At 50.1% G+C, this 20,413-nt stretch overlaps 1 protein-coding gene across 5 annotated transcripts in view; it reads right to left on the reverse strand.

Annotated features, from left to right (window-relative positions):
• The window catches only part of LOC142497095 (breast cancer anti-estrogen resistance protein 3 homolog), a 19,989-nt gene extending 182 nt beyond the window's left edge, over positions 1-19,807 (reverse strand). Inside the window, exons 1-12 of one of the 5 annotated variants that reach the window (XM_075604441.1) lie at positions 19,687-19,742; positions 17,118-17,438; positions 14,823-14,938; positions 14,109-14,491; positions 9,351-9,445; positions 7,803-8,422; positions 5,979-6,094; positions 5,336-5,416; positions 2,946-3,117; positions 1,905-2,010; positions 1,542-1,736; positions 1-1,117 (exon numbers count right to left, since the gene is read on the reverse strand). The exon at positions 1-1,117 is cut by the window's left edge and continues 182 nt beyond it. In XM_075604441.1, the coding sequence (XP_075460556.1) occupies positions 915-1,117; positions 1,542-1,736; positions 1,905-2,010; positions 2,946-3,117; positions 5,336-5,416; positions 5,979-6,094; positions 7,803-8,422; positions 9,351-9,445; positions 14,109-14,491; positions 14,823-14,930 (2,079 nt within the window). In that variant the 5' untranslated portion in view covers positions 14,931-14,938; positions 17,118-17,438; positions 19,687-19,742 and the 3' untranslated portion in view covers positions 1-914. Of the gene's footprint in view, positions 1,118-1,541; positions 1,737-1,904; positions 2,011-2,945; positions 3,118-5,335; positions 5,417-5,978; positions 6,095-7,802; positions 8,423-9,350; positions 9,446-14,108; positions 14,492-14,822; positions 14,939-17,117; positions 17,439-18,515; positions 18,612-18,633; positions 18,912-19,686 lie in introns of those variants that run through there. The other 4 variants (XM_075604438.1, XM_075604440.1, XM_075604439.1 and 1 more) reach the window with 4 other exon arrangements.
• Between the last annotated feature and the right edge of the window lie 606 nt (positions 19,808-20,413).

Raw genomic sequence — 20,413 nt, forward strand, 5'->3', positions numbered from 1 at the left:
CACAGTACGTCATAAATGTGTATGCAATAAAGTATGATGTCACAGGGAACTGTGCAGTGTTATACAGTAAGATAGTCACAGCCTTGCGCATTGTCACACAGTATGATACAGTATCACAACACTGCAGTGTTATATGGTATGATACAGTGTCACTGAGCCCTAAGCAGTGTCACACAGTATGATAGTGTCACAGATCACTGCGCAGTGTCAAGCAATACAACAGGGCACTATACAGTGTGAAACTTTGTCAGAGGGCACAGTGCAGTGATTTAAGTTGACCAGGCCCATGGAAATGGGCAGTAAATGAGCAGCAAAATACACGGTGCTGGTTATTTCTAGATCAGTTTACAGGGCACCAGGATACATTGGGTTTGTTATTTCTGGATCCTTATATATGGCATCAGGATACACAGTGCTAGTCATTTGTATATCAGCAGGATACACAGGGATGGTCATTTCTGGATCAGTTTGTAGGACAGAGGGAGACAGGACTGGTCATTTCTGGATCAGTTTGTAGATCAGCAGGATACACAGGGCTGGTCATTACTGGATCAGTTTGTAGGACAGAGGGATACATGGGCTGGTCATTGCTGGATCAGTTTGTAGATCAGCAGGATACACAGGGCTGGTCATTTCTGGATCAGTTTGTAGGACAGAGGGATACATGGGCTGGTCATTGCTGGATCAGTTTGTAGATCAGCAGGATACACAGGGCTGGTCATTTCTGGATCAGTTTGTAGGACATCAGTATACAAGGAGCTGGTCATTTCTTGGTCAGTTTACAGGACAGTGTGATACAGGGAGCTGGTCATTACTGGATCAGTTTGTAGGACATCAGTATACAAGGAGCTGGTCATTTCTTGGTCAGATTACAGGACAGTGGGATACAAGGAGCTGGTCATGTCTGGATCAGTTTATAGGATATGGGGATACACAGGGCTCGCCATCTTATTTCTATCACTCTCTGGTTCCAGTTTTTGGGATAAAACACTCAGGATTTTGTCAAACTTCTTGTATCTTTCACTCTGCTCCACGTTGGCCCCTTTACTTCCCCAAAACAGCCTCAAGGAAAACTCCGTCTGGAAAGCTTCCCTCAGCTCAGGGTACGGCTCAAATCCTGCAGGGAATGGGGGGAGGATGGAAGGATTTATAAAGGAGGAAATCCCGTTCAGTCCTGTCTCTTTTTTTTCTCCCCTTTCTCCCTCCTCTACCCTGTTCTATTTTTCCACTTTCGCTCATCTCTCCCCTCTCTATATCTTTGTTTCTCTTTCCTTGTCTCCCTCCTTCCTCTCGCTGATGTCTCGCTCCCATCCCTTTTCCCTCTCCAATCCCTCCTTTTTCTGTCCCTCCCGCCTTCCCTTTCCTGACCTCCCCCCTCCCCCTTATTCCATTCTCACTGTCCTCCCCCCTTTCCTCATTCCCCTGCCCTCTCTCCGCCTATCTTCCCTTCTTCCATCTCTCTCTGCCCTCTCTTTCTCCAATCTACCTCTTCTCTCTCTCTCTCTCTCTCTCTCTTCCCCGTCTCTCTAACCCACTCCCACCTTCCAGCCTGGTCTCAGCATTGCTTCTGTACAGCTCTGCGTTATCAGCGTACGACCGTGCAGCCTGCAGCACACGAAGCAGCCGCGCACAGCTCTCCTCCGAGGGCCCTCCCCACTCGTCCTCCCCCTCCAGGGCCCGAAGCACAGGGAGGATGTGGGGAACCACAACACTGTCAGTGGGGGATGGAAAAAGGCCTGTATGAGAGAAGGGGGAACATAGGTCAGACAAAAGGGCGAGGAGTCACAAAGGGGAGAGGCCCCAGAGCATGAAAATCGGAAGCCTGGAGGGGAGATAAGGGGAAGGTTGGCGGTGACTGAAGGGATAGGCCAGAGGTCTTTATGATTGCGAGGTATATGACTGACATTCGTCCAGCTCCCTCAGGGCGGGTTTCAGCTGCTTGTGGAAGGCGACTGCGCTTTCAGTATGCGTCTGACGCAGCAACTGCCACGTGTGCTCCAGGCGTGTAACCTGCAGAAACAAACATGTATCTGTAAGGGTTCCAGTCCAGGCTTTGGCTGGAACCCGCCCTTAACTGGCTGCTGTGGACATATTGATTACTGGCAGTCTACTATGTTGGCTGCACCTGTTCAAGGGCTTAAATAGCAGCCAGTGACTTCCAACCCCTGCCTGAGCATTGTACAGTATATGTTTCCCTGAGTCCCAGGCCACCTTGGCTTCTAGTTACTGAGCCTTCCTTTTTCGTGAGCTTTCCCTGTTCCTGTGCCTTGTCTGTTCGTGAGCCTTCCCTGTTGCTGTGCCTAGCCTGTTGCTGAGCCTTCCTTGTTCATGAGCCATCCCTGTGGTTTCCCTGTTCCGGAGGCTAGCCTGTTCATTTGGAATTCCTGTTGCTGACCCCAGACCGTGACCCCGACCTCGCTGCCTGCCGCCTGTCCTGACCTTTTGCCTGTCCCCTGGATTCTGTGCTACCTGCCCTGACCCTTTGAATGCTTACCGACTATGGATACTCTAACAGGACTCTGTCCCTGGGCTCTGGTCGGTTAATTGGCATCCCTACCTCAGCCCTGCAGGTCCGCTTCCTGATTGGAGATGAGCACCGTCACAGTATCAACCCACCCCACATACAGGGACAGTTCAAGAGCCATGCAGACTGTTCCCTGTCTTCCTCCATCCTCCCCTCCATCCTTTACCTACCCTCCACACTAATTTTTCCTCCCCTCGCCTTCTTTTCCCTCCCCTCAACTCTCTTTCCCTCTCACCTCCCCACACGCTTTCCCTCCACGCTGTTTCCCTCTCACCTCTCCCCTCTCTTTCCCCCTCCCCACTCTTTTTCCCTCCACCTCCTCATTCTTTTCCCCTCTCCCTCCCCACTCTTTTTCCCTCCCCTTCCCACTCTTTTCCCCTCCCCCTCCCCACTCTCTCTTTCCCTCTCCGCGCTTTCTCACTTGGGGGAGTGTCAGTGCCTTCATGACAGCTGAGAATGCAAAGAGATCCCCCGCAAAGTCTCGCAGCTCAGACGCCAGTTTGATGACGCGGTGCAGAGTGTGCGCTCTCTCTGAGGCAGCCCCGGTACAGCCCAGGATATCCACAGCCACCCCGAGCGAAAGGACGTGGTGTCTGGAGAGGAGAGAGAAAGGAGAGAGGGAGGGGAGGGAGAAAGATGGGAAGAAGGGAAGAGTAAGATATAGAAAGGGAGAGAGAGTGGAGAGGGAGGCGATAGATTTATTATAAAATTATATTTTTTATTGTTTCTATTTTTTGTTTATTTTGACTTTTATATTCTTATTTCGTTCCTTTTTTATTTTTCAAATTTGTATTTATTTTTTATTTATACCTACTGTATTTTTAATTATGGATTTTTTTGAGGCAGGTATTTAGCAACAGTCAATATTGGTGTGCATGCAGTTACTTTCCATGTAGGGGTTTGCTTGGGACCTCAGATCATTTTCTGGCCTAAATACAGAACCTGCTAAATCTGCAGTCCTGTCTCTGCCTGTGACACCATCAACATGGAAATTCTCACACTGTTCCCCAAAATAAAATATAACTTTTGAGCACATTCACATGTTCCAGACAGGTCTACAACCCTCTACAATGCTTCCACTGCTAAGGATTCTGGGAAATGACATGTAAATCAGCACACAGTGTCACTTTTTGCTTCAAATGTTCCCCAAATCCTGTCATAACAAAGATGGCCACCACTGCTTCAGCACATAGGAAATTACAGCTGGCGGCCACTGTTTCCGCACATAGGAAATAATACCCACGACAAAGATGCCTCCCATATCACAAAGTCTATGGAGTATGCTCAAGTTGTAAATTATTAGGACTTTGACATTAAAAGGCCCCAGTGTGGGAGGAGCTACATACCATATATAGCTGTATATACACAAAGACACAGCTACGTAATATATATATATATATATATATATATATATATATATATATCACATATCACATACCAATGCATACTGTATATACTGTATCTGTATATACACAATACGCTACATAAACACACACCAATGCATACTGTATCTGGATACACACACTACGCTACATACCATATATATCTGTATACACACACAAAGAGCAGCTTACTGTATTTATCCACAAACACAAACTGCTACATACTGTATAAACATATACATACACACACACACACACACAACAGTATACCGTATATAACTATACACACACACAGCTATATACCATATACAGTATAAACATCACTGCATACCATATGTCAGAGGTGCATAAACTTTTGCAGCTGCGCCCCCCCTGCCTGCTACCCCCGGTGCTCGCGCCCCCCATACCTCCGTTCCCAGCGTCAAATGACTCCGCGGTTCATGTGACGTCACGTGACCCCGCGTGTTGCCATGGCATTGCGTCAGCAGCAATCTAAATCTCGGTAAGTAATAGGTTGCAGAGGCTTCACCCGATCCCCCGGCATTTAATTTAAAAGGCGTGGGAAAGAGCGTGGGGCCTCTGCAACCACCGCGCCCCCCTACAGAAATCTCCCGCCCCCTCAGATTGTGCACCGCTGCCATATGTGTTAAGTCATCAAAGTCTTTTGACCATCGTATCTCCTCGCCAGATATGAAATTCAGCATTCAGTTTTGTCACATAAAAAAATACGTTTATTGTCCATAGTAGCACTTGCATATAACAGATATATGGTATTTCCCATCAAAATTGGTATATACTTCTCAAAGATGTTGTATGTCATCTGTTGTCCTTTCCTCCTTTCTGGATGGAATTTTCCCTTCTGATGTTAATCCTATTTCTTTTCTTCTACATCTTTTGCGCAGAGAAAAACTACATACTATTCTATTCTATTCTGATATTATCTCTGAATAGTGTCTTTTACCTGCTAGGTCTACGTGACAAAGTCACACATCTTTTCTTCATATAAGGACCTAAACCTTATCCATCAGAGACATCATATGACCGAATTAAGTCAGAGGTGGCCCACGACCGGTGTGTGTAATAAATTCAAGTCACTTATTGGCTTCTGATATATTTCAACAGTTGTTGTAATATTATCTACTGCAAACCCCTATTATTGGAATTCACCACATTCTACCATCAAAAATAACTAATGACAGCTGTTTTCATAATCAATTATTTACTCAGATTGTATATTTCTGACAATATGTATCGTTATACACACATACTGCTGCACACTGTGTATATCTGTAAACACACAAACACGCGTATTGTATATATCTGTATACACACAGTGCTACATTATAGCGTATACATCTATATACCTGTTTTGCCCGATTATAAGGCGATGTTTTTTTTAATATACTTAAGTTTAAAAGTACATACTCGCCTTATAATCGGGCCTATCCACTTTTCAAGCCAATCAGCAGTCGGGTGTGCGAGGTAGGAGGTAAAATGGAGGCAGCACCACCTTGTGGGCCCCAGGTAGCCATGTTGCTTGTGGCAGGAAGGTCCAACCGAAAGATAGAGAGACAGACACAGAGAGAAAGAAAGCAATACACAGAGAGACAGACAGAGATACACAGAGACAGGAAGACACAGAGAGACAGGTACAGACACAAAGAGAGTGAGTGTGAATGTGTGTTTAAATGGCTTTCTTTCCAGCTGCTTCTAAAATTAGAGGGTCGCTTTATTTTATATCTGTATAAACACACACACACTACTACACACTGCTTCTCTACACAAATCTAACCCCCCCATCCTTCGCGTCATAACCCCGTTCCTTTTTGGTACAATCCCAACCCCGGCAGACTATGGATCCCCTGCTCTTGGCCTGAGAAGGGGTCTCACTCAAATCTCACTCATGTGTGAGGTCTCTTCTCACGCTCAGCTATGGGGGGGACCCTTAATAGCTCTGTATACACACACACACATACTGTAACATATATATCTGCATACTGACATACTATATAGTGTATATGTATACAGACACACATACCGCATATATCTGTGTATACTGTACACACACTGACCTCTCCAGCAGGTCCCTTCTTAGTTGCTGTCCGTACGGTAATGTTATAAGCTCCAGCCCTGACCTCACGCCCATCATTCTCTGCTGCTCTGGGGAAACACCCCAAATCCGGATCTCCTGTTACACATGAGAGAGAGGGGCTCTGTTATACACTGAGATAAGGAGGGAAGGGTGGCTCACAGATACCCCGAGATAAGGGGGTAGAGAGAGGTTCAGGGATACACAGAGATAAAGAAGCTCAGAGATACTCTGAGACAAGAGGTGAGATAGGGGCTCTGAGATATCCAGAGAGAAGTGGTGCTCAGAGAGACCCTGATTTAAGAGGGGAGGTGCCCTGAGATATGTATGTATGTATATCTTTATTTATATAGCGCCAAAAGTGTACTCTGCGCTTCACAAAGACAATACAGTACAGGGAATTATAATACAGCAGGGCCCCGGGCATACGGCGGTTTCCGTTCTAATGGCCCGCCGTATAGTGACAATCGCCAGAAAGCAGAACCGGAGATTTTCAGCTGTGCGCATGCGCAACCCGGCAATTTCCCCCTTGTGCACGCAAGCTACGTTCTGCGCATGCGCGCCGGCAGCAACAGCCTCTGAGGAGACGGGGTGGTCCCCTTCTCGTGCCCCCTTATCAGCGGATCGCCGAAAAGCGGGGCCTTGCTGTAATACAATAAGCGCAGCAAAGTCAGACAATAGGAAAGGAAATAGATACAGGCATATGAGGAAGTACTTCTTCACGGAGAGGGCGGTGGATTTGTTGCATAGTCTAACAACAAAGATGGTAGGGGCTTCCACGGCATGGGAATCTAGTAATGCTTAGGATAGATACAAGGCTGACGGAAATATGAAAGAACGCCAAGGATCAAACAAGGCGTGAGGTTTAACAACAGATAGGAAGAAAGACAAATTGCTAGGGCCAAATAGTTCTTATCTGTCGTCAAATTTCTGTGTTTCTATGTTTAGATATATTGGGGGGTGGGGGGGAAGGTACTCGGGGTACTCATCCCCACCACTGTATCTGAGATGCAGAGTGGGAGGTACTCTGAGATACAAGGGGGAGGGGGAGGTGTAAGTACTCTGCGATACAAGGGGGAGGGGTAAGTACTCTGAGATACAGGGGTGAGGGATAAGTACTGTGGGATACAGAGGGGGGTGGTAAGTACTCTGAGGTACATGGGAGTAGAGTACTCAGAGATACAGTGGAGGGGAAGGTACTCTAAGATACAGGGGGGTGGGGTACTGTAACAGCATATTTTGCTGATGAGTCCAGAAGGGAGCTGGTTAATTTTAGCAGGAGTCAATTGACCAGTCTCCACCTGGCTCATCAAGCATGACTGCCTAGGATCTCTAGCACAGAAGAGTCGGTGCTGCTAGAGAGGTCCCATGGGAAGAGAGACTCTGTTCCAAGCAGCATCGGACCCAGGGACCCACAAGAGGGAACCACCACAGACCTTGGACTGACGTGGAGAGCACCATGCCTACAGGTACCTCTCGGTCGACAGTGTCAAAGGTTGGTAAGAGGCCTAGCCTGTTTTCTGTTTAAAGCTCCTGGCTAATAAAGCCTACGTGTATTTCTCGTAAAACGTTTCCAGTTTGTTACCCTCTGTACCCATCTCCTACAAGTACCCTGAGATACAGTGGAAGGTACAGAAGGGAAAGTACTCTGAGATATTGTATGTAGGGGGGAAGGTACTCAAGATAGGTAGGATGAGGTTTGCCAAAATACTGAGGGAGAGGAAAGTACTCTTAGATATAGTGGGGCTGGAGTACCCTGAGATACAGTGAAGGAGAAGGTACTCTGAGATACGGGGGAGGGGGGTACCTGGCAGTCCTCTCGCAGAATGTGCAGGGCACTCTCTCTGCAGTCTCGCTGGCTGACAATCTCTTTCAGCCTCCGCAGGGCGCTGGGCTCCAGGGGTTTGTTTTCAGGGGTGAGCAAGAGAGACGAGAAGATTGTGGGCTGAAAGGAGGATGTGGTCTGGATCTGCGGTCGGACAAAGCCACCCCCCTGAGCATGACTACCTTCAGTCCGGTCCCCCTCAGCATCGCCTCCTCCAGGATTACCCTCCCCTCGGGACCCCTCTGATTCCAGGAAGCCAAATGTGGTCTCTGTGACCCGAGCCCTAGTCCTCCATCTCTCCTCCACCTTCAGGGCATCCACGTGTCTCCTGGGGGCCACAGGGGCATGAGGTACCAGCTCACTGTACGTGTCTCTGTCTTCTGAAGTCTCCGAGAATAGCAGGGAGGGGGCTCGTAAGGGCTTTGGAGGAGCCTTGGAGTGCAGCTGACCATCCGAGCCCCACGTGGCACTGCCCCCTTCAGGGTCCCATGTGGGGGGTGGAGGGCCTTTGGCTCTGAGGACTGGGTCACTCCCAGTGCGAAAAATGGGGGAGAGGGGAGGAGGCGTCTGATCCTGAGCAATGAGAGAGGCTTCTGTGACAGCTGGTAAGGGGCAAGAGTGACACATAAAGAGGAGTGAGAGAGATGATGGATAAAGGGAGAGGACGAGAGATGAAAGGAGAAAGGGGATGGAAGAGAGGGGGCAGGAGAGGAAGGGTATGAGGTAAAGACAGAGTAGGGGCATTGAGAGGGAGATGGAGAGTGTGGGAGAGGGGATTAGAGGGGAGAGTGACACATGGAGGGAGTGGGTGGGAGAGAAAAGCAAAAGGTTATTGTGTGTTCTCACCCATTCTCTATCCCACCTCATCCTACTCTTCCCCATCTACATATCTCCCAATCACTCCATCACTTTACCTCCCCCATCCCTCCATCCGCACCTCCATCTCTCTCCCACCCCATCCAACCCTGTCTCTCCCACCCCATCATCTCTCTCCCACCCCTCCATCTCTCTCTCTCCCACCCCTCCATCTCTCTCTCCCACCCCTCAATCTCTCTCTCCCACCCCTCAATCTCTCTCTCTCCCACCCCTCAATCTCTCTCTCTCCCACCCCTCAATCTCTCTCTCACACCCCTCCATCTCTCTCAAACCCCATCCATCTCTCTCTCCCACCCTTCCATCTCTCTCTCCCACCCCTCCATCCCTCTCCCCCACCCCTCTCCCCCACCCCTCCATCTCTCTCCCACCCCTCCATCTCCCTCTCTCCCACCCCTCCATCTCTCTCCCACCCCTCCATCTCTCTCTCTCCCACCCCTCCATCTCTCTCTTCCACCCCTCCATCTCTCTCTTCCACCCCTCCATCTCTCTCTCTCTCCCACCCCTCCATCTCTCTCTCTCCCACCCCTCCATCTCTCTCTCACAGCCCTCCATCTCTCTCTCACACCCCTCCATCTCTCTCACACCCCTCCATCTCTCTCTCTCTCTCTCTCTCTCACACCCCTCCATCCCTCTCTCCTTCATCCCTCTTCTCACCGGTGTGCAGGTTGCTGTCAGACTGAGCACTCTGCAGGGGTCGCTCCCTTAGGGTGTCAAGATTTCCTGGCTGACTCCCATATCTGTCTTTGGTTCTATTGGAAATAGTAGCAGGGATGAGATGCATTGTGAGGGGGAGATGCATTGTGAGGGTGAGATGCATTGTAGGGGGCGTGAAATGCATTGTGAGGGGGGTGAGATACATCGTAATGGAGAAGTGAGGTGCATTGGGAGGGGGGAAGTAAGGTGCATTGTGGGGGGATTGAGGTGTACTGTACCGAGCGGGGGGGGGGGGGGGGGGGACGACGACGACGGAGAGGGTGACGACATGCATTATGAGGAGGGACTGGGGTGCATTTTGAGTGGGGATGACATGCATTGTGTGGGGGGGGGGTGAGCTGCATGCTGAGGGGTGTGTGGGGGGATCAGGTGCATTTTGACCAGACGTTAGGCATATTGTGAGGGGGAGATGAGGTGCATTGTGAGGGGGGGAGACGAGGTGCATTGTAAGGGGAGAGGGTGAGGTGCATTGTGAGGGGGAGGGACGAGGTGCATTGTGAGGGGGGAGGGACGAGGTGCATTGTGAGGGGGGAGGGACGAGGTGCATTGTGAGGGGGGAGGGACGAGGTGCATTGTGAGGGGGAAGGGACGAGGTGCATTGTGAGGGGGAAGGGTGAGGTGAATTGTGAGGGGAGGGACGAGGTGCATTAGGGAGGGACGAGGTGCATTGTGAGGAGACGAGGTGCATTGTGAGGGGGGAGGGACGAGGTGCATTGTGAGGGGGGAGGGACGAGGTGCATTGTGAGGGGGAGGGATAAGGTGCATTGTGAGGGTGGAGGGTGAGGTACATTGTGAGGGGGGAGGTGCATTGTGAGGGGAGGGGGAGACAAGGTGCATTGTGAGGGGGAGGGATGAGGTGCATTGTGAGGGGGAGGGATGAGGTGCATTGTGAGGGGGAGGGATGAGGTGCATTGTGAGGGGGGAGGGACGAGGTGCATTGTGAGGGGGGAGGGACGAGGTACATTATGATGGGGGAGGTGCATTGTGAGGGGAGGGGGAGACAAGGTGCATTGTGAGGGGAGGGACGAGGTGCATTGTGAGGGGGGATGGACCAGGTGCATTGTGAGGGGGGGGAGGGACGAGGTGCATTGTGAGGGGGGAGGGATGAGGTGCATTGTGAGGGGAGGGGGAGACGAGGTGCATTGTGAGGGGGGAGACGAGGTGCATTGTGAGGGGAGGGACGAGGTGCATTGTGAGGGGAGGGACGAGGTGCATTGTGAGGGGAGGGACGAGGTGCATTGTGAGGGGAGGGGGAGACGAGGTGCATTGTGAGGGGAGGGGGAGACGAGGTGCATTGTGAGGGGGGAGACGAGGTGCATTGTGAGGGGGAGACGAGGTGCATTGTGAGGGGGGAGACGAGGTGCATTGTGAGGGGGGAGACGAGGTGCATTGTGAGGGGGGAGACGAGGTGAATTGTGAGGAGGGAGACGAGGTGAATTGTGAGGGGAGGGGGAGACGAGGTGCATTGTGAGGGGAGGGGGAGACGAGGTGCATTGTGTGGGGAGGGAGACGAGGTGCATTGTGTGGGGGGAGGGACGAGGTGCATTGTGAGGGGAGGGGGAGACGAGGTGCATTGTGAGGGGAGGGGGAGACGAGGTGCATTGTGAGGGGGGAGGGATGAGGTGCATTGTGAGGGGGAAGGGATGAGGTGCATTGTGAGGGGGGAGGGATGAGGTGCATTGTGAGGGGAGGGGGATGAGGTGCATTGTGAGGGGAGGGGGAGACGAGGTGCATTGTGAGGGGAGGGGGAGACGAGGTGCATTGTGAGGGGAGGGGGAGACGAGGTGCATTGTGAGGGGAGGGGGAGACGAGGTGCATTGTGAGGGGAGGGGGAGACGAGGTGCATTGTGAGGGGAGGGGGAGACGAGGTGCATTGTGAGGGGGGAGACGAGGTGCATTGTGAGGGGGGAGACGAGGTGCATTGTGAGGGGGGAGACGAGGTGCATTGTGAGGGGGGAGACGAGGTGCATTGTGAGGGGGGAGACGAGGTGCATTGTGAGGGGGGAGACGAGGTGCATTGTGAGGGGGGAGACGAGGTGCATTGTGAGGGGAGGGACGGTGCAGTGTGAGGGGAGGGACGAGGTGCATTGTGAGGGGAGGGACGAGGTGCATTGTGAGGGGGGAGACGAAGTGCATTGTGAGGGGGGAGACGAGGTGCATTGTGAGGGGGGAGACGAGGTGCATTGTGAGGGGAGGGATAGGGTGCATTGTGAGGGGAGGGACAAGGTGCATTGTGAGGGGAGGGACGAGGTGCATTGTGAGGGGAGGGACGAGGTGCATTGTGAGGGGGAGACGAGGTGCATTGTGAGGGGAGGGACGAGGTGCATTGTGAGGGGGAGACGAGGTGCATTGTGAGGGGAAGGACAGGGTGCATTGTGAGGGGAGGGACAAGGTGCATTGTGAGGGGAGGGACAAGGTGCATTGTGAGGGGAGGGACGAGGTGCATTGTGAGGGGAGGGACGAGGTGCATTGTGAGGGGGGAGACGAGGTGCATTGTGAGGGGAGGGGGAGACGAGGTGCATTGTGAGGGGAGGGGGAGACGAGGTGCATTGTGTGGGGGGGGGTGAGCTGCATGCTGAGGGGTGTGTGTGGGGGGATCAGGTGCATTTTGACCAGACGTTAGGCATATTGTGAGGGGGAGATGAGGTGCATTGTGAGGGGGGAGACGAGGTGCATTGTGAGGGGAGAGGGTGAGGTGCATTGTAAGGGGAGAGACGAGGTGCATTGTGAGGGGGGAGACGAGGTGCATTGTGAGGGGAGGGGGAGACGAGGTGCATTGTGAGGGGGGAGACGAGGTGCATTGTGAGGGGGGAGACGAGGTGCATTGTGAGGGGGGAGACGAGGTGCATTGTGAGGGGGGAGACGAGGTGCATTGTGAGGGGGGAGACGAGGTGCATTGTGAGGGGAGGGACGGTGCAGTGTGAGGGGAGGGACGAGGTGCATTGTGAGGGGAGGGACGAGGTGCATTGTGAGGGGAGGGACGAGGTGCATTGTGAGGGGGGAGACGAGGTGCATTGTGAGGGGAGGGGGAGACGAGGTGCATTGTGAGGGGGGAGACGAGGTGCATTGTGAGTGGGGAGACGAGGTGCATTGTGAGGGGGGAGACGAGGTGCATTGTGAGGGGAGGGATAGGGTGCATTGTGAGGGGAGGGACAAGGTGCATTGTGAGGGGAGGGACGAGGTGCATTGTGAGGGGAGGGACGAGGTGCATTGTGAGGGGGAGACGAGGTGCATTGTGAGGGGAGGGACGAGGTGCATTGTGAGGGGGAGACGAGGTGCATTGTGAGGGGAAGGACAGGGTGCATTGTGAGGGGAGGGACAAGGTGCATTGTGAGGGGAGGGACAAGGTGCATTGTGAGGGGAGGGACAAGGTGCATTGTGAGGGGAGGGACGAGGTGCATTGTGAGGGGGGAGACGAGGTGCATTGTGAGGGGAGGGGGAGACGAGGTGCATTGTGAGGGGAGGGGGAGACGAGGTGCATTGTGTGGGGGGGGTGAGCTGCATGCTGAGGGGTGTGTGTGGGGGGATCAGGTGCATTTTGACCAGACGTTAGGCATATTGTGAGGGGGAGATGAGGTGCATTGTGAGGGGGGAGACGAGGTGCATTGTGAGGGGAGAGGGTGAGGTGCATTGTAAGGGGAGAGACGAGGTGCATTGTGAGGGGGGAGACGAGGTGCATTGTGAGGGGGGAGACGAGGTGCATTGTGAGGGGGGAGACGAGGTGCATTGTGAGGGGGGAGACGAGGTGCATTGTGCCAGAGGGGAAACAAGGTTTATTGTGAGGGGTGAAGGGACAAGGTGTGTTGGGGGGAGGAATAAGGTGTGGGGGGTAGGAACGAGGTGCGGTGTGCGTGAGAGGGAAAAGCAAGGAGCAATGTGCAGGTGGGAGAAGAACGAGGTGCAGGGGGGAGGGGAGGAACATGGCACAAGTTGGGAGGAACGAGGTGCAGTGTGTGCAGAGGGAGGAACGAGGTGAAGTGTGTGTGGGAGCAACAGGGGGCAGTGTGTGTGTGTGGGGACGAGGTGCATTGTGTGTGAGGGTGGGGAAGTGAGGTGTAGTGTGTGTGTAGGGGGGACGAGGTGTAGTGTGTGTAGGGATGGGGGGTGGGGAAGTGTGATGCAGTGTGTGTGGGGAAGCGAGGTGGAGTGTGTGTAAGGAGGATGATTTGCAGTGTGTGTGTGAGGGGGCGGGGAAGCGAGGGGCAGTGTGTGGGGGGAGAAACGAGATGCAATTTGTGTAGGGAGGATGATGTGCAGTGTGTGGGGGCGGGGAAGTGAGGTGCAGCGTGTGTGTGAGGGCGGGGAAGCGAGGTGCAGTGTGTGTGTGAGGGCGGGGAAGCAAGGTGCAGTGTGTGAGGGAGGAACGAGATGTAGTGTGTGCGGGAGGAACGAGATGCAGTATATTGGAGAGGAATTAGGTGTGGTGTGTGGGGGAGGAACGAGGTCTATTGTGTGTGGGGAGGGGGACGAAGTGTGAGATGAGGAACGATGTGCAGTGTTTGTGTTTGTGGGGGTGGGGAAGTGAGGTGCAGTGTGTGGGGAAGAGAGATTCTGTGTGTGGGGGGGGGGAGTGCGTTTGAAGGGGCAAGCTGCACTATGTGTGGGGGACGAGGTGCATTTTATGGCGGGGGCAGGGTGTAATGTCAGGGGGCAGGGTGTAATGTCGGGGGGCAGGAATAAGGAGTAGAAGGTCAGTACCGGAGCAGGCTGCTGTCAGCCGTGTGAAGACTCCTCCTGTGGCTCCTGGTTCCTCCCTCTGTGGGGGAGACATGTCTTTCCCGCAGAGCACGAAGCGGCAGAGTCCTGGTCACAGGACGCACAATGACAGCTCCCGAGGACTCTGACACCGGCCTCCTGTCCCCCACGTAGGAACGGACCAGAGCTGGGATATTATCAAACTGATCCTGCTCAAACTGGAAGAGGGTGCGAGAGTGTCCGCGCCGCGGGCGCAGAGTGACAGCGATTATCTTAAAGTGCAGGAGACGCTCGGAGCTGACACAGCTCAGCACAAAGTTCCCCGGAGATGACAGAGAGTCACGGATCAGGAAGTCACCATCCAACTGCAGCAAGTGCTCAGCCTCCTGAGGGAACCAAAGGAGTCAGAAGCAGGACACCCCAAATATGAAGAGGGACACCCCAAATATGAAGAGGGATACCCCAAATATGTGCAGGTGCACACTGAAATATAACATAGGTGTCCTATACAGAGGAGATGCACTATCAAGGTGGTGTCCTATGCAGAGAGGAGGTGTCATTCTTAGAGAAGATGCCCTAACAAGGTGGTGCCCTCTACAGAGAGCAGAGGTTCTATACAGAGAGCAGGGGTTCTATACAGAGACGTGGTGTCTTATACAGAGAAATAATGTCCTATACAGAGAGGATGGGACCTATACAGAGAAGTGGTGTCCTCACCTGCCGTTGGAGGGGCCCGTGGTACCATGCGTGGCTCCTCAGATCCTCACTGCTCAGCTTCAGCTCTTCTTCCAGCTCCTTCTTTAGGGTTTCATTGGGAGATGACATCTCACTCCCTGAAAGAGATCACAGAGAACAAAAGGGGTTTTAGAATATACTTTATACAGTGAATAACATACCCATAATATGCAATTATTGGGAGCTCAGAATATAACCAGGATTTTTAAACTATCCCTTATATGTAATATTTTACTGATATATAAATCACTGAGAGCTCAGAATATACTATTGGATAACCAACTGCTCAACCTCAATCCAGTAGGAGAAATAACTAAGGTGCAAAGGGATATACCATATATACAACGGTGCCGGACAGACTGCCTACACTGAATCCCTTTCCATTTGCACTCATAGTGTAGGTATGCTAAAGTGACTAAAATAGTCAGGGGATATCAATATTCCCATGAATTGGATAATGTATTAAATCCCACAATATGCCCCTAAGAGAAGGTACTAGAAGGTCACAAAACGTTAATAAATCAATAACAATGACGCAGGTGAGAACGCATATATACAGTGATGTTAAAAATCCCCAAGGTAGGACGGCTGATATGTAGCAAAATAGTAAAGTAGGTGGCGTCTTTGTCAATCATATATCACCCAATTTAGCCTAATTATAGCGCTTTAACGAGCACTCAGATACTGGAGCTATAATATAGCTTAACCTGTGTAATATCAATACCTTCTAGATAAAAATAGTCCAAATTGAAAGGGATTCAGTGTAGACAGTCTGTCCGGCACCTTTGTTGAGCTCAGAATATAACCACTATATATTGTCCCAGCTCTACCCCCTGGTGGCCGCAGAACCCCGAAATCTGGTTGAAAATCACTGCTATATACAATAAATAATATATCGATTATATGCAATAACTGGGAGCTCAGAATATAATCAGGATATATTATATTTCCCTGGCATGTAATAACTCAGTATATAACCGGCATATATCATATACTTGAAACACTAAATAATCATGTGTGTAAGAACTAGGGTTGCCAGGTGTCTGGTATTGAACTGGACTGTCCTGTATTTGAACATTTTGTCCAGTAAAATATGAGAGGTAATACTGGACATGTATGTGTCCGGTATTACCCGTCTGGACAGTGATCTGCTCGGCTTGGGGGGCCGTGGGATTTCCCAGAGCAGAGAGAGCAGGGCTGCTGCTAGGGGGCTGGGCAGCTTCCTGATCGATAGGGTATGTGCAAAAGGTGGTCCTGGCGCTCAAGTACCAGGTCCTGACGTGATAATGTTCTTGTTTAATGAATCTGGAGAGCATGAATTTATAGGGCATATGAATCCACGGATTACTGATGTCAGTAGTTTATCAATGAAATTCCTAATAAGAGGACAAATACTCCCTGAAGGTGACGAGTGGCATATGACTACACCCTTCCCCTCATTAGGATAGTCCATAGGGCAAAATCATGAAGGACTCACTGTGTTACCCCAGTACAGTCTCCTCAGGCGTGCAGCCGATGTAAAGACCAGAAATATTTTAAAAAAAAGATAGTACGGTGGTGTTTGCTGGCATGTTTCTTTTCAGACCTCCACTGCAGCGCTTCCTGATGACGTCATGAGATGGCGTCAGTAATACCGACGTACGTTTCACGCCTTCCCGGTGTAGGGAGGCTTGACAAAGCGCCGGGAAGGCGTGAAACGTATGTCGGTTTTACTGACGCCATCTCATGACGTCATCAGGGAGCGCTGCAGTGGAGGTCTGAGAGGAAACATGCCAGCAAACACCACCATACAATGACTGGTCAGGTCGTATGAATATGCTGGATAAGGCACTATCATTACACATTTGCAGGACTATCTGATGCACTCCAACATATACACTTGTGTTTGCATACACCCCTTGGCTTTTATATGTGGTCTTTTGCCACATTACAGAGTTTGATATAGAGACATACTAGGCTGTTACCCCATTCACTTATACATCAGTGAGTGTGATAGGATGTTTAGCCACGCTCTGCAAACCATGGGAGAGTGAGTTCTTGCAAACATTGGAACTATCATATACATCTGTATGAAACAAGTTGGTTACACCTGCGATGTGTCAGTAATGATAGCAGTGGTATGATATATAGATAGTACCACAGGTCTTATACACACGAAGACTAGCAGGTGTGCAAATTTAATCAGGACATGGAAGAAAATAAAGACACCCAATAGTGCAATATTGTCTGGTTCAACAAATAGAGTACTGATGAGGACTCTATAGATTTTTCACTCACATATTAGACGTGATGATCAGGCAGTGTGTGGTTGTTATAAGTTACCAACTTTTCTCCAAACAGGTACTCCGTGTTTACACAAGTATTATCCCATGGGAAAGGAGGGGAAATCCACATCTGGATGAAAAATGAACTCCTCTCCCACTCTCGTATGACAGGTCTTATTTGCTTCCGGGATCACAAGCCTAGGTTTGGATGCGTGATCAATATTGCACGGGTGTCTTTATTTTCTTCCATGTTGTGATGAAATTAGCGCACATGCTGTTCTTCATCGCATGCTGTTTGGATTGGGATTGATTCCTGTTTCAGGAGCTGCACTTTCTAAGGATAGTATATATTTTGTTTGTAATTTGTTAAAGTAGTGTTATTTGCGCTCAATTTTCTCTGTTAACACACCAAGACTAAGTGACTCTTTACATCAGACTGCTAATACAGCACCAATACAAGTTTAGAGTCCTAGCAGTCATTTTGGGTGTGTTTGTTCTAGTGACTAATATAGTCACTGTGAATAGATCATACCTCTAGGGTACATGTACCTATGTAAATGGTTACTTCCTCCCTTTACAGCTCACCAGAGGACATAGACTAGCGCACAGACAAGAGTTGGTACTATATCCTCCACTGTAGTAATTTCTCCCTGTTCATTTTAATGGAGTAATTGTTGTTCATTGTATACATGTTTCATAAAGCAAGTTTTTAACACACTGGTGAGAGGCTATTTAGGGGTCACCCTAGGATTGAATATTTCCCAGCCTTCAATTGGTCATAGAGAGTGCACATAGGAATCTTGGTTATCCATTAACCCCTTTATTCCTAACACTATATATCCCTGATTTGTAATAACCAAGAGCTCAGAATATGACCAGGATATATAATATACTATATACAATAAATAATATATCCTTGATATGCAATAACTGAGAGCTCAGTATAGAGCCGACATATATAATATAACCGTAATATGTAATAACAGAGCACAATATATTTCCAGGATATAATCTATATGTCGATGATATAATATATATCAAGCTCTCCGTTTTTACATAACAGTGATATATAATAAAAGCACATGGACTATAACAGTATCATATAGCAATCATATATTATCACAGTGATATATCACAACAGAGAGCATAGACTATAACAGTGACATATGAACAACCCTGAATAATAACAGTGATATAAATATATATCAGGGAGCACAGACTATATCAGTGACGTACTGTATACTGTAAGAGTAATATGTCATTAGATAGATCCTGGATTATCACAGATATGTGACAGATTATTACCCTGAAGTAGCAGTATGGATGGTGATCTGTATTAGCAGAGAGCCCAGTGCCGATATATAATAATATACACATTATATGTATCGGGGACCCAGAGGTATCATGTTACCTGATATTGTGCTGGTGGTGGGTGCAGCACGCAGCTTAGCTCCTGTTGGTTTGATCACATTCCGATATATAATAATATATACATTATATGTATCGGGGACCCAGAGGTATCATGTTACCTGATATTGTGCTGGTGGTGGGTGCAGCACTCAGTTTAGCTCCTGTTGGTTTGATCACATTCCATTGTTTCTCCGTTAACCATTAAACAAACGCACACACAGTCCGGAAATCACACCCCAGGCACGTCACACACACACACACCGATCACATTTAGCCATAGACAGACCCACAACACGCAGGCAGCAAACGAGGCAAGTCCAGGCATACAGCAAAGTCAGAACTAACACACATTCCTTCATGATGTGCATGTTACACACGTCAGGACACGTCCCCCAACAAGCAGAATGCAAGCTCTTCAGGGCACTCAGCCGTCTCCCAGTGCCCACTCTGCTCCCTCTATCCCTGTGCTATCTCTTTAACCATTGTTTGCAATAGCACTACAGTTAAATAATACACCAGCATATCGGGTGCAATAACATCTGCTACATCTGTATTGCTATCCCCTGCACTGAATGTATAGTGTGTCTTCCTGTAATAAACATTTAACAATATATAAAATACATAATTATACATATATATATATATACAGTAATATCTTTCATGTTAAATTCCTATTGTTAAATGTTTATGATTGGACCCATACACGTATAAACATACTTCACATTGCAGTGAGTCCTGCACAAAGTATATTAATACATATATACACAGTAATGCCTGCATAGGTATATGTGGGTATACAGTATATGTGTTATATATATACACACCTGCATATATCCATACACCAATATACCTTAACCAGTCCACACAAACACACACAGGCAGCAGTCAGTAGACTGAGCACAGTGTGTGTGTATGTCTTTATTTATATAGTGCCATTAATATACATAGCGCTTCACACTAGTAATACACGTGACAATATTAGATAAGTTATGGTGGGTGAAAAAGGTGACACAAAAACCTTCACCGTATAGCAAATAAAAATATGCTCACATGCGATATGTTTATTTGATATATATATACACACATATATATATATATACACACACACACACACACTGTACAGACACTGATACACATACGTATGTGGATACTCAATAAGACTGTACAGCTACCTCATGTAATCGGATCTCTTCCTTCTCTCCGGACACCGCCTCATTCCGCACATTCCAGTCAGGAACAGTGTGTAGACTTCCCCCTGTGCACTGTAACCCAGCCCCCCGTGCACTGTAACCCAGCCCCCCGTGCACTGTAACCCTGCCCCCCGTGCACTGTAACCCAGCCCCCCGTGCACTGTAACCCTGCCCCCCGTGCACTGTAACCCAGCCCCCCGTGCACTGTAACCCAGCCCCCTGTGCGCTGTAACCCAGCCCCTTGTAACCCAGCCCCCCCGTGCACTGTAACCCAGCCCCCCGTGCACTGTAACCCAGCCCCCCGTGCACTGTAACCCAGCCCCCTGTGCGCTGTAACCCAGCCCCCCGTGCACTGTAACCCAGCCCCCTGTGCGCTGTAACCCAGCCCCTTGTAACCCAGCCCCCCCGTGCACTGTAACCCAGCCCCCCGTGCACTGTAACCCAGCCCCCCGTGCACTGTAACCCAGCCCCCTGTGCGCTGTAACCCAGCCCCCCGTGCACTGTAACCCAGCCCCCTGTGCGCTGTAACCCAGCCCCCCGTGCACTGTAACCCAGCCCCCCCGTGCACTGTAACCCAGCCCCCCGTGCACTGTAACCCAGCCCCCCCGTGCGCAGTAACCCAGCCCCCCCGTGCGCTGTAACCCAGCCCCCTGTAACCAAGCCCCCTGTGCGCTGTAACCCAGCCCCCTGTGCGCTGTAACCCAGCCCC

This window comes from Ascaphus truei, chromosome 6, assembly GCF_040206685.1.
Source record: "Ascaphus truei isolate aAscTru1 chromosome 6, aAscTru1.hap1, whole genome shotgun sequence".
NCBI classification, from domain to species: domain Eukaryota; kingdom Metazoa; phylum Chordata; class Amphibia; order Anura; family Ascaphidae; genus Ascaphus; species Ascaphus truei.